The sequence below is a fragment of the Primulina tabacum genome, chromosome 15 (genome assembly GCF_025594145.1).
Source record: "Primulina tabacum isolate GXHZ01 chromosome 15, ASM2559414v2, whole genome shotgun sequence".
Lineage (NCBI taxonomy): Eukaryota > Viridiplantae > Streptophyta > Magnoliopsida > Lamiales > Gesneriaceae > Primulina > Primulina tabacum.
The window spans coordinates 26,164,682-26,179,103 of record NC_134564.1 but is presented as its reverse complement, the minus strand read 5'-3'; the positions used below and the strand labels follow the sequence as shown (position 1 = coordinate 26,179,103).

General features: G+C 35.8%; 1 protein-coding gene across 1 annotated transcript; it reads left to right on the top strand.

The window, feature by feature from the left end:
• Nucleotides 1-323: 323 nt before the first annotated feature.
• On the top strand, nucleotides 324-13,977 carry LOC142527608 (glycerol-3-phosphate acyltransferase ATS12, chloroplastic). The gene is given in 14 exon segments (XM_075632451.1): nucleotides 324-704; nucleotides 1,564-1,661; nucleotides 1,767-1,853; nucleotides 1,962-2,059; nucleotides 7,339-7,396; nucleotides 8,133-8,141; nucleotides 8,143-8,235; nucleotides 8,325-8,386; nucleotides 8,473-8,583; nucleotides 11,189-11,267; nucleotides 11,772-11,891; nucleotides 11,981-12,094; nucleotides 13,117-13,283; nucleotides 13,504-13,977. Coding segments are annotated over 13 exon segments (1,365 nt in total). The 5' UTR covers nucleotides 324-403; the 3' UTR covers nucleotides 13,252-13,283; nucleotides 13,504-13,977.
• The last annotated feature ends 445 nt before the right edge of the window (nucleotides 13,978-14,422 follow it).

The window sequence follows — 14,422 nt, the reverse complement described above, 5'->3', positions numbered from 1 at the left end:
AAAAGGAGGTTCAAGGATATTTTGCAAAATTTTAAATATAGTAAGAAGTTTAAATTAACTTTTGATGAGCAATAGAGTAAATTCTAAATGAAACTAGGGTTTGAGATTTTCTTTTATTAACATATAATTATAATATAGGTAGAGAAATTTTTAATAAAAATTTGTATATAAATAAATCATATATATATATATATATTAGGTTATTTAAAGTAATTCATACATCAAATTGTCAATTTCCGATGTTAGTTTTTGGAAAGTGTGGTGCTATACTGCTATCGTTTTTAATAATTTTTATTTTTATATTATATTGCGTCGCGTGCTTTTCCCCTCATCCCATTTTCTCCCCAACTAAAAATTGCCATTTCTCCACCACCACCACACAATTGCTCCCTATGAGGCTATAATGATTCTCTCTGTTTCATCTTCTTCCACTGCCACAAACTTCGCTTCTGCACTTTTCCCTAGGGTTTCTACTTCCAGGATCTCTTGTTCCGTGAACTCCGCCGCCGGAGGCGTTTTGAGGAGGAGCTGTTTTCTCTGTGCTTCAAAGCTTCGGGGAATGGCGGACCTGCTTGATGACAAGAAGAGCTCTTCCACTAGCTTCGGAGCCGCGGCTGATGCGGTCGCCTCCAGCTCCACCTCCGACTTCGACCAGCGCGATGTTGCGCCTCCTCGAACTTTCCTTGATGCGCGCTCCGAACAAGGTCTTTGATTTCTGTTGCTGTTATGGCGGATTCGGATTTCGTTTTCTGTTTGTTGTTCTCATTATCTATAGCATTTGGATTTCATGATTGATTTTTTTTTCATTCCATTGCGTCTGACTTTATGTACCAAATCGATGTTGAGTTTACTCTTAATCGTCCGGTTTCACTGCTAAACAAGTATTATATGTTGGCGACGATGTTTGATTTTTCTTGGATGAGTTCAGTGTGTTTGATAATGGTTGCAATCTTTTTAACTCATAATTAATTTGGAAATAATCACTTGGAGTTGAATTATGCCTGTCTTTGCAAGTATACGCTATACGCATACTTTTCTCTGTGAATTTTTTCTGGATTGTAAATCTGTGCAGAATGCAGTTAAGAATAGTTGAATTGTCAATTAATGCTGATATAATTGTAGTTCTCTACACATTTGTTTTTTTTTAACTAGCACATGCCTTTTTTGTGTGAGGTTCTACTCTTTATTTTCTGTTATAGTCGATGTTGTTCAACTATTGAGACTTGTAAGTAATGTGTAGCTTAGAGGAAGTAATGTTTCAACTATCCACTCGATGTATCCGAGGGCATATACTTTTGTATCATTTCTACTACTAGAACTTAATTTTTGGTTCCATTTTGTACTTAGATTTCTCTTTTAAAATAAAGATCCATAATGAATAAACAGGATCATGAGGCCAATAATAATATACTCTTTAGCACTTTACACAGATGAAGCCTTAATGTGACACCTAGCTATATCAACCTTTATGAACTTTTGATCTTTTGGTTGATAGAAGTGCGTGATGATTGGAGGTAGACCCTGCAGGCATTCTTCTTCATTTATTTTTATTTATCATCACAGACTTGCTTTTGGGGATAAAAAAAGAAGCAGAAGCTGGAAGATTACCTAGAAATGTCGCTGAGGGGATGGAGGAGCTGTACCACAATTACCGAAATGCAGTAACTGAATCTTAATTTTGCTAATTTATTCTGATGGCATATTCTATAAGCAGTCTGAGATATATTAAATGGCTGTGATGTTTTTGATGTACGCTTAACATTCAGGTTTTCGTGAGTGAACATCCTGAAGCTAATGAGACTGCGTTATCTAATATGGCTGTTACCTTAGACCGCATTTTTATGGATGTGCGGGTATTTGCTATACTCCTATTATTTTCTAAACTTCTCATATGAGTTTTCTGTACAATTTCAACTAGTCTTAGCTGTAATCGTTTTCCCTTTGACACAATTGACATTCAGGATCCTTTTGAATTCGCTGCATATCATGAAGCCATTCGAGAACCTTTTGACTATTACATGTTTGGTCAAAATTACATCCGTCCTTTGATAGATTTCAGGTTAGTCGCTTACACGAAATGATCACTGAATAATTTTAGTTACAAATCGATTCAGAACTAAAGACTCTTGAATGAACAATGGAGATTGTACCATGCTATGATATCTGCAACTACAACTGTTAACAAACCTGCTTTTTTATGTTTAGTCAATATTCAGTAGCCTTGTTTAGTAATGGTACGCACAAGGTGAGCCTGATCGATTCTCTTCGAATGCGATACTGCATGGCTGTGGCTACTTGCTTAAGGCCAACTAGGTGTATGATTATGACAGATTGGAGCCCAAATGTCTGCTCTGCAGAAAGTTAGCTCTTGCCACATTAAAAACTGATTGAAACCGACATACATGGAGTATAAACGTGATTTACTGGTCAAGATTCGTAAAGCTTAAGAAGTTTGAGCTGTGTGTAACAACATTTGGAGGTTATAGATTTAGAGGAATATGACCAATTCCTAGTTTCAGTTTGATGTACTTGTTGTTGTAGATTCCTGGTTGGAACTTGGAATAAATAATTGTTCCATGATTAGATGCAGCACGTGAGGAAAGTTTGAGTTGCGATTGATTAATTTTTAAGGATTACCAGTTTTTCATCAACATTTCAACTATACAGTGATAACTGTTGTTGTCGAAATGTGGTGTTTTCACATAGTTCTCTTTTAAATTATTTCCTGCCTGTCATTGATGTTCATAATCGTTTGGCTAATGCTATGTAGAGGTATTCTACTTTGCTGTTTTCCTGTTTGTAAGTGTAAGCTCTGCTGCTCCTCAAAAGCTCGAGTTTTTTAATTATTTGAGATCTGAATGCAATATGGCTTACAAAGAATCTGTATTACATTCTTCAACGTTAATTATTTAAAAATCCTTGAGAAAATAAACAGTGTTGACTAGATTTTAGTAGAAAAATATAATTGAAGTATATTTGCACGTGGCCTGTAAAGTTGTTTGATTGTCATAGCTATTGTATGGTGCGGTGCCCTGTCACTCATATCAAACAATTGAAGGAGAACAACACAAAGATTTTTTTAATGATTCTTATTGTTCGCATGTATAATGTCTGTACATCAATATATAAAGACTCAACTTGAAAACTAAATAGGAAACAAATCTTCCTAATAAAGAATATGAAAAATGGACTACAAAAATCTCTCTAATTATGTAAATATAACTCCAAAATTGGGACACAAATATACAATATTCTAGGAAATCTTCCAACACTGTCCCCTTAAGCTGAATTGGCTCATAACACTACTGCATAAGCTATGTCTGGTTTAGTATGTGCCAAATAGATTAACCTTCCAACTAATCTTTGATAACCTTCTTAGTCCACCACTTCATTTGGTGCTACAACTTTAAACTTAACATTAATTTCAATTGGAGTATCTGTTGCCTTACAACCAATCATCCCTGTTCTTTGATTAAGTTAAGATCCCGTCATTTGTATTGGCGAACTCCATCATGAGAAAATTTCAGCTGTCCTAGGTCCTTCATATAAAATTCGACTTCAAGGTGTTTCTTCAAGTTATTTATCTGAAAATAATCGTCTCCAGTCATGATAATGTCATCAACTTAGACTATTATGATGATCAATTTACTTTTGGTGGAATGTTTGAAAAATAAAGTGTGATCAAGCTTGGCTTTGTGAAAAACCATGTCTCTTCACGCATTCCCAAAGCGCTCAAACCAAGCTCTAGGGGATTGCCATAGTCCATACGAGGCTTTTTCCGACCTGCATACTCTCATTTTTTCAAACTTTCTTAAAATCCTGGTGGTAAGTCCATGTATACTTCTTGTAAATCTTCATTTAGGAACGCATTTTTAACATCAAATTGATGAAGTGGCTAGTTGGAGTTAACTGTAGGAGACTTTTTTCTAGTGACGGGTAAAATTCTCTTGGTATTCTATACCATGAGTTTGAGTAAATCCTTTCGCTATAAGCCTTGCCTGTTATCTTTCCACACTTCCATGTGATTTACCTTTTACCGTAAATACACGTTTGCAATAACTGTCTTCTTGTCCTTTTGTAGACCAACAACAGTCCAATTGTTTTTTCTATTGATAACTTTCATTTCTTCCATTACTGCTAATTTCCAGTTCGGATCACCTAACACTTCCTGGAAAGTTATTGGAAAGACAGATTAGAAATCCTAGACACAAATGCCATATGAGTGTTTGACAATTTTTCACAAGACAAAAACTTAGCAGTGAGATGGTTAGTGCGTCCTAAGTATGAATATCAAGATCATATCGAACGACGAAGAGGTAATAGGAGTGGAAGGAATGTTACCCTCAATTCTAGGACCATCACTCGGAAAATTGGATTGATCATCTGCTTGAGCAATAACTAGGGCTCTTGCATTTTGAGAAACTTTCTTCTGGTGCAGACTTGAAACTCTTGTTGAGGCTTTTCTCCCCCGGTCTTAGATAAAGTAATGACCGGCAAAGATGTGGTACAACTTCTGGTTTCCATATTTCCAAAAGATTTTTCCAAGATTTTTTTTATCAGAATCAATTAAGGGAACATAACCTTTAGTATAATTTCTGGAAAGGTTAAAGTGTCCCAAAAATTATCTTCCTCAACCTTATTCTCCCCTGAAGATAGTTTTTATGAAAAAATGGGTCATCATCAACAATGAGATGGTTAGTGCATGCTCAGGTTCCTTTCCTAAGTGCAATATGAATATCAAGATCATATGAAACGATGAAGAGGTAATAGAAGTGGAAGGAATATTACCCTGAATACTAGGACCATCATTCGGAAAATTGGATTGATCATTTGCTTGAGAAAAATAACTGTGGCTGTTGCACTTTTGAGAAACTTTTTTCTGGTGTAGACTTGAAGCTCTTGTTGAGGCTTTTTTCCCCATGTCATAGATAAATTAATGAATGGCAAAGATGCAACAGTTTTTCCAAGAAAATGTTTATCAGAATCAACTAAGTGAACATGAACTTTTGGTATAATTTTTGGAACGAGTAAAGTCCTGAAAAAATGGTTCATCCTCAACAAATCTGACATCTATGCTTTCAAAATTTTTTTAGTGAGAGGGTTAAAACATTTATACGCCTTCTTGTTAGACGCATAGCCTAGGAAAACACTTTTTTCAAACTTTGGATCAAGTTTAGAACGGAAAACATTTGGTATATATACATAGCACAACCAAAATTTTATTAAGGAAGGTTGCAAAGGTGTGTCAAATTTCAAAATTCGAGATGACATTCTATTTATCAAGTAACAAACAGTTAATAGAGCATCCGACATCCCACCAAAGATATTTTGGAACGTTCATTGAAAACATAATGACTTGAGCAACCTCGAGTAAATGTCTATTTTTTCTTTCTGCAATGGCGTATCATGACAAGTTGATTATTCAGCTCCATCATCAGATCTTAAAATGTCAATTCTAGTTTGAAATTGATTTTCAATCATGTAAATAAAAATCTTTAAACCTTTGTTCACCTTTTTTTTTCCAGAAAATAAATCCGACATAGTCTTGCAGTGGTCATCAATAAAGGTCACAAACCATCTTTTTCCAGTAAGTGTTTTAACTTTTGATAGTCCCCAAACATCAATATGAATCAAGCGAAATGGTTTTGATGCAGAATAAGGTTCTACTGGAAAGGAAACACGATTATCTTGAGCAAAATGACAAGCTTCACAGTGAAATTTTGAATAATTAATTCCATTAAACAATGCAGGAAATATATGTTTGAGGTACAGAAAACCGGGATGTCCTAATCTTCTATGCCATAGCATTACTCGATCATTGAGAAAACTCAAAAGTGGATCTAGCGCTATACCTAATCCATGAGCCTTATTTTTCTAGCAAGCAGTTTCATCAAAGTAGTACAGCCCATTCATTTTTCTGTCAGTTCCAATAAATTTCCCCCTTATTTTTCTAGCAAGCAGTTTCATCAAAGTAGTACAGCCCATTCATTTCTCTGTCAGTTCCAATAATTTTCCCCGAGTTCTGGTGACTGGCTATCTCAGATGTAGTTAGGATTGGAAGTTTGTAATGTCTTGACGAGTGTGTATTAGTGTCTTTGAATCCGCGGATCACTCATCCGCTTTTTATATAAAACCATCTTATTATTATATAAAAGTATTGTTTCCGTATCAAAAAAAATATGTTGTGAAATTTTAACGTGTCCTTTGCCTGCAATCGATTAAAAACTTCCATCAACTATTCTAATCTTTTCATCTCCCGAACATGGAATATAGGAATCAAACAAGTGAGAATTGCTGGTCATATGGTCTGAAACCTCTGAATCCATGAACCTGGGATGAGATTTTGAAGGACTGAAAGTGCCAATGGATTGCTACCTGTTTGTGCTATAGAACCGAGAAGAACATTAGGTGATGATTGAGTAAGATTTTAGCAATTTGAGAAGATGATCTAATTGCTCTTTACTGAATGGAGATGACTCGGCCACATTTGCTGTAGGAGTACTAGATTTTTTCATCCTATCATTTTGCAGTTTTCCATGCAACTTGTAGCAAGTTTCCCTTGTATGGTTAGGCTTTCCACAATAGTCGCAGTTTCGGCCGGTTCCGCCTATGGTTCTTGCTTCGTTTTAAGCAGTGAGTCGACGTAGGATTTCATATACAAAGGTTCTTGTCACATTTGTTGACAACGGGTCAAGGTTGAATTATATAACAAGGTTCTTGCTTTGCTAAGTGATGGGTTGAGGTTCCATCTCAAAATTTTATGTTTTTGTTTGAATCTTTGTGTTGCTTTTGTGTAGGGCATCCTTATTTCGTCCGATAATTTTTGGATCTTGTTTTGTTCTTATTTATTCCGAATCTGTTGTCTCATTTCATGTTATCTTTGGTTTTAAAACTTCTTGGGATCGAAAGCCTGTGTCTACTGTGATTCTCGTGGTCCATAGCATGCATGACTATTGACTATCCCATGCCATTTGTCTGTGTCCTCACGAGACTCTCATCAGTCCTAGTTGATGGGTGTAATATTTGTGACCCATTTTTTTGCTAATATCTCATTCTAAATATGGCCTATAGGCAGCTGATTCCTGGAGTAACTTGAAAATCATGTGCAATTCCTCTTTTGCATAGCTTCAAGACTCGACCTTTATAGAAATAGTGAAACTTTGAATTACTAGGACTCTGCTCTTATATCATCTTAATTTTGTCCCTTGTGATATTTAGAATCTGTGGACATAATTATACTTTTCTGATTTCAAAATAATAATAATAATAATTTTTTTTCTGATATTCCAGTGATATTTTACCCTTGCACATTTAATCTTGACCAACTTGACCTTTCAGAAATTCATATGTTGGGAACATCTCTGTCTTCAGTGAAATAGAAAAGAAGATTCAGCAGGTGCACATTTTTGGTGCTTTGGTCCATCGCTTTTCTGTTCTTTTGCTTACTAGTATTTTTGTTGACTCGAGCATTTTTTATAATATCTCCTACTCTTGTAGTATGAACTTTCCCAGGAATCCATTCTTTTTTGCAGAACTGTATATATAAAAATACCTTACCCTGCCACCTAATGAACCTGCCTGTGTCGCGCTCACTTTACTAAACGCTTTTAAAAGTACAGGGGCTTCATTATTTTCTTGTCAAACTAGTGGAAGATTCTAAATGGCATCAATTTCTTTTCTTTAGTCTTGCTGCACCGATGGCTTTATTGATTTTCTTGTAATTAAACCTTTAGCGGTTTCACTTCCTATTAGTTTGCATGTCAATACTCCTTATTAGTGATGATGCGTTAGACATAGGATGCCACATCTTACTATTATGACCTTTTTACTAACTTCTCTCCTTACTATCCCTAAATCCTTTATACGTCCATTCTCTCCATCTCTTGGTGTGTTTTCTTGTATATCTATTCACTTTTCACTTATATTAATTTTTGCTATAAATTTTTCTCATTCTCTATTTCTAGAATGACATGTTTATTAGAATGCTACTAGCTCTCATTGGTTGCATCTTCTCATATCTTAATAATTTGCAATTATGATATTGAAATCATGAAAACTTGCTTGATTTTCTTAATATTAAGTTATACGATTTTGTATATCTCTGATTCAGCGTTCATTGTCGTAAATTTCAGGGCGAGAACTGTTATCTTAATCTCCAACCACCAAACCGAGGCAGACCCAGCAGTCATTGCTTTGTTGCTTGAATCCACTCATCCGCATCTTGCTGAGGATTTGGTATCACTTGAATTCCTTCAATAAAATCCCTATGGCTTGCAGTTATGCATTCTGGTTTTGTTTTTACAATATGTTGATCATGAATGCAGATCTATGTGGCAGGGGATAGAGTAATTACAGATCCTCTGTCCAAACCATTTAGTATGGGAAGGTGTGTAGATATTTTTCTTTTAGTAGATAATTGTGGTGATTTATCCTTTTTGTTGCTAAATAACTACCGAGCTTTAAATTATTCAGGAACCTTCTATGTGTGTATTCCAAAAAGCACATGAACGATGACCCAGAACTTACAGATATGAAAAAGAAGGCAAACACCAAAAGTTTGAAAGAAATGGCTTTTCTTTTGAGGTAGCTTATGTACTTCAGTCCTTCATTTGGCAAAATTCTGTGATAATTATGTAGTTTTAGAGGTCATTGTTTGATTATTTATTGGAAAGTCGTCATAAATCAAATGCTTCAGTTCACCGACACTATCTGTTAAAAAAAGCTCACGCCGCGTCATTCACTATGGCCTTTTGGTTTAAATTTTTATGAAGTTTAGGCCTTTAGCTGAGTTCAAAACTCTAAGAAACGCACCATTTACTTATAAGCAGTACTATTCAAAATTATGTGGGATGTCATTTTTTGTGGGCTTCTGAAAATGGTTGTGTTGAATGGAGGACTGCATTGGGGAATTGCTTCTATAGAACTACAAAACCTAAATTAGTAATTTCCAAAGATCTATAACTGCACTTAATTCCAACCATTAACTCTGTCAACCAACAACCAACCACCATAATTTGGAGCAAAGAAACTATCAGCTTTATGCATATCATTCTTTCCATCGAACCAACAACTCAACAGAGCTATAGAATCATCCACTGAACCATGAACCAGGATCTCATCACGAATCGAAATGATTTCCAAACAAGACATGAGTCATTCTTACGTACCCTTCTGTTCCATATACTTCTCCTCCGAAGAAAAACTTGATCTATACATTTGATCCAGTTGGTGGCAAGTAGCGCATTATTCCATGACCTCAAATCCCGTAATCCCATACCACGATTTTCTTTTGGTACGCAAAAGGTGTATCAGGCAATCGACGAATGGTTACTTGTCCGCAAAAATTTCGTACTCAATGAGTAGATTTTGTGTATGATACCCAAAGGAACAGGTAGGGTCTGTAACCAGAAGCATTCAATCCCTTGAATGACAGCCTTATAAGCTCAAGTTTGCCTGCATAAGACAGACGAAGTGTTTCTTGGCTATTTTCCAATGCGCGTTGATATACTGTCTACCAGAACACTGCCTCTACCAGAACACTGTAATTGGCAGCACAAAGCTTGATGGCTAAGGGAAGATCCCTGCCTGAAAGCCTGTAATCTGCATTATTTCTGCACTTACCAAAGCATCCACACTTGCCAAATAAATCTTTGATTTGAGCAAGTTGGTTTTCAACCCAGATGTACGCCCAAACTCATCCAGACACGTCGCAATCTTTACTACACTATTCATATCCCTCTCGAGAAAAGTAGCAAATCATCAGCATAGGCCAAATGCGTGATATCCAATAGAGCACATTTGGGATGGTGTTTGAAGCTCGGTTCTCTACCTAGAGAATTAAGTTTCCTTGTCAATCCCTCTAAGCATATGGCAAACAGGAAGGGGAATAAAAGATGACCATGTCGGTGGCCTCTTGTCCCTTGGAATAAACCATGAGACAGAGGTGGTGGTGACACATTCAATAACCCAATCAATAATTTGCTTCACGACTGTGCTAAGCCGATTAGTGAGAATTTTCGAAATGATCTTGTAAAAGGTAGAACGACACAATATCGGTCGAAAATCATGAACTTTAGAGGCATTCTTTGATTTAGGTATCAGAGCGACAGAAGTGGGATTCCATTGTTTGAGAATCCCTGAAATAAAGAATTTTTTCGACAGTCTTACACACATCATACCCAATTTGTCCCATGTTTTCTTGAAAACAAAGATCCAAAACCATCTGATCCAGGGGCCTTGTCATTGTCAATATCCAGAGTGCCATTTTGATCTCATCAGCAGAAACAAGTTAAACAAGCTTCTTATGATGATATGCTGAAACCATATCTGATACTTCACGAACTCATTAATAATAATATTCACATCCATCATAGAGCTGCCATCATCCAAATCAATTGCTACGATTGCATCCCGCTTGTTACTCCTTTTAATCAAATCATGAAAAACTTGGTGCAACAATCATTCTTGAGGTATTTGCACTTCGCATTTTTCATAAGAAACATCCTTTCTGCTTCAAGGATTTTTTTTCTGTTGATTTCTTAACAAGCTTCAAGTCATTATTAACCACCCTTCCATTCGAGTGAATCAATTGGAGATATTCAAGTTCTGCCTTAGCTCTACTTGTCCTTGCCGATATGTGGCTAAAGTGAATGGGTAGCGACTTCAGAGGCTTCTTACATTGATTGAGTTTTTGTTTGAATACAAACTGGGCAGTCCCATATCCATAAAGCCGCCAATTATCCATCACTAATTTATCAAACTTGTCATGCAGGGTCCACATATTTAAAGGGTCTAGCCATTTTCTTTTTCGGAGCGAGAGTTGAGACAATACGTATTGAGTGATCCGAAACACATCCAAGAACTAAGAATTCAGCGTAAGAATCCATATTAGATTGTAACCAGTAAGCATTGACCAAGGCCCTGTCAATCTTTCTGCGAACATTAGAACTAGCCCAAGTAAAGAAACAAGCCACATGTTTGAGGTGCGAGAGATCCAGATGTGAGACACAATCAGCAAAATCATTACCGTTCAATATATCTATTTAGACGTATGTAATCTTTTGTGCTGATTAAGCATTTAATAATATATGCAAGAACATATTATATGAGGCTTCTGTAATACTCTTTTATGGCCCTGATAACAATCTCGTTTTTGGAGAGACTAATTTGTTCACTTTCTTGGGTGTAGGAGTGGATCAAAAATTATTTGGATCGCACCAAGTGGTGGACGGGACCGTCCAGATCCTGTCACTAAAGAATGGTATCCAGTATGTGTTCTTTCATTCAAGATTAGTTTTACTCTACATGTTAATTCACAGTGTAAGAATATATCCAAATGAAGGGCTTAGAATCATCTTGTGAAACCATTGTCCTTTGCTTCCTTGAGTTATTATTGCTATTTCTGTTTGTTTTTTTATTAGATGTGTGCATGGGATGGAAAACAGCATAAGCTACTTGTGGCTTTGTGATTTGCATTAGGAGGTGATATTAGCATTAGATGCTATCTTTCTGGTTTTTCCAGTTAGATCATCTTTGATGCTCTTGTGCCTTCAGTCCATGAAATCTTGATTTCGGCCTCTTGAAGAAGTTTGAATTTGCACCAGTCACTTTTCTGAGTTTCACCCACTTCTTTTCTTCTCCTTTTGTTATGTTAACTGGCTGATTATCAAACAATGTACAGTGTTATGTTATGCTTGTTCTTTCTGGTCTGATTAGCCTAGTCCTCATTTTTGTAGGTCCAAGTTTGATCTATCCATACATAAGATGTACAGGCACCTTTTGACATATCTGCGGTAGATAACATGAGAAGATTAGTAGAACATGCTGGTAAACCTGGTCATTTATACCCCTTAGCCATACTCTGCCATGATATTATGCCCCCTCCATTCAAGGTATTTCTGATTCTGTTCTTGTTTATTAATCGATTCTGGCAGTCTGTCTGGCTCACTCATCTGCATCCAACGCGCAAACTTTATGACAGGTTGAGAAAGAAATTGGAGAGAAAAGAGTGATTTGCTTTCATGGGACTGGAATTTCAATTGCACACAAAATCAGTTATCATGAAATTGCGTCTGCTTTTGAAGATTCTGAAGAGGTTACTTCTCTTAATTGTTGATGTATTGACTGTCCGTCGTTAATGCCGTGTACTTGAACAATTTAATGGATTATATAAAGCTCATATAATATTAGAAAATCTAGAAAATAAACGAGGACAATAACTTAAATCACCACGTATATTTCCGTATCTTCTCAGCGAAGCTGATGTTGCAAGTGAAGATAATCCCAGGAATTTGTAAATATAAGGAGCATGCTGTAAAGAATTAGTTAAATTGTAAGCAAAAACAAAGATTTCATGCTGCAATGATGCTGCATAAGCAAACAAATCCTTTATATTCCGTGTAAATCTACCTAAACTGAAGTTGTCTCTGGATGTATTGGTGCAAAATATATTACTTGGCTAGCAGACTTATTTTACCCATCCACAGACTTTACTTGATGTCAACTGGTATACTTGCTATAATATTTTTTCACGAATGTGAATGATGAGTAAGAATTAGTTGGAACTTAATCGAAGAATTAGTTCCTCTTTATCAGTTTAAGATTCTTTCTTAAACCAAAGTCTTGCCTGGGTTATATGGTGATAAGAAGTATGTTGTTCAATTAGAGTGACATCATGGACGGTGGATCCTGTAACATTTGGCAGTTAATAATACTCTTGAAAACTGCCGTGATCGAGGATAGTAAGCTCCTGAACAGAAGAGTTCATGGTTGAGTCAATAACCTTCCTTCACTTTAAAATTGCTGCCAATGCTCCGAACACAAGATGAATTGATAGATATCACTTTCATAATCTAAATATTTCAAGGGTGATATTGTCCCTTCTTTTTCTCGTCTCATAAAATGCCATCTATTTTGTGCCTTTAATTGCATAGTAAATCAGGCAAACATTTATTTCCGTTTATGCAGTGTGGTTTTTATATTAAAATGGAGATGAGCTTCCAAGAAGTTATGGGTAGTTTTTGAGAGGGAAAGGGAAAACAAAACTCCCTCCCTGAATAATGTTAAACAATATGGGTCACATCAACCCTCATGGCTGCCACGCTGTTCTCTTTGCAGGCAAAAAAGGCATATGTGGAGTCATTGTATTCTTCTGTCAGTGAGCAGTACAACATCCTCAAATTTGCGATACATGGCAAACAAGGGATGAAAGCATCAACACCTACTGTCTCACTGTCACAGCCATGGCAATAGTTACACATTGACCGTTCATTCTTGCGCAACAGGTATTGTATTCGATTTCTATAATTTCTTTCAAAGTATAGTCACTGCTAAACTTCTTTCGCTGGGTTTATATGTTATTTTTACGCGATTGATTTTAACATGAGAAAATCTAGTTAGTGAAACCGGTTACATCCTACATTTAGTTTGGATATAATCAGCTTATCTAGTTTCAAACACTGATATTGCACCATTCAGCTGAAAACCTTTGTTGATCTATTACAGGCTAAAAGTCATTTTGACACGATTACAATACCTTATTCTGAAATATGCTCTTAGTTCATTCGGAGAACCACTAAAGCCATCAACTCCACCAGTTGGGCTACTAATATTGGTATTAAGCAAATATCGTTTTTTTGGAGATGGGGGGAGGGGGTGGGGAAGGGTGGAAAAGATAAATAATACATGGGTTTAGAGATGTTGAAGTATCAAAATGAGAAGTTACTTGTGTATCTCATGTATTACTTTCATTGGATTTTGTCATATTTGCACTAGTTAGAATTGAAAAGATGTAAGATACATGAAAGCAAATTGCTCTTCAAAACATATCAGAATTATAGACAAGAATATTTGGTGTATAGTCGTTAATTTGTTATGTAGAACGTGTTGTGGTTCTTATTTTACTACTTAAGGTGGAATGAAGAGTAAATCTTAGTCTCAAATGGTTGTCTGTATCGTCATTCTAGCAATAAATCTTAGTCTCAAATGGTTGTCTGTATCGTGATTCTAGCAATAAATCTTAGAAATAAAATAAGCATAGTTTGAGTGTATATGGTCATTGTTGATCTATATGCGGTTGTGTGCAAACATTTGTTTCCGTTTGTTTCAGTCTCAAAATGCTATGTTTTATTTTTATTATCAATTGGAAATTGTAGTACACCTTATCCTACAACCTACATGGGTTAGATAAATTTTTTTAAAATGAATTATAATGATCTCTATTAAAAAGGAAGAAAGGGGTATAATTCTGTATAATTTATTCATGGGTACAACACCCATGAAATACAATCACTATCTATACAAATTGAAGGAAAATATTAATGTATCAATTACAATATCCTATCAAATCACATACACAATAAAAAAAATTAACACTATGAACTAGATATCAATTAAATATTTGACATTATACTCCCCTCAAGCT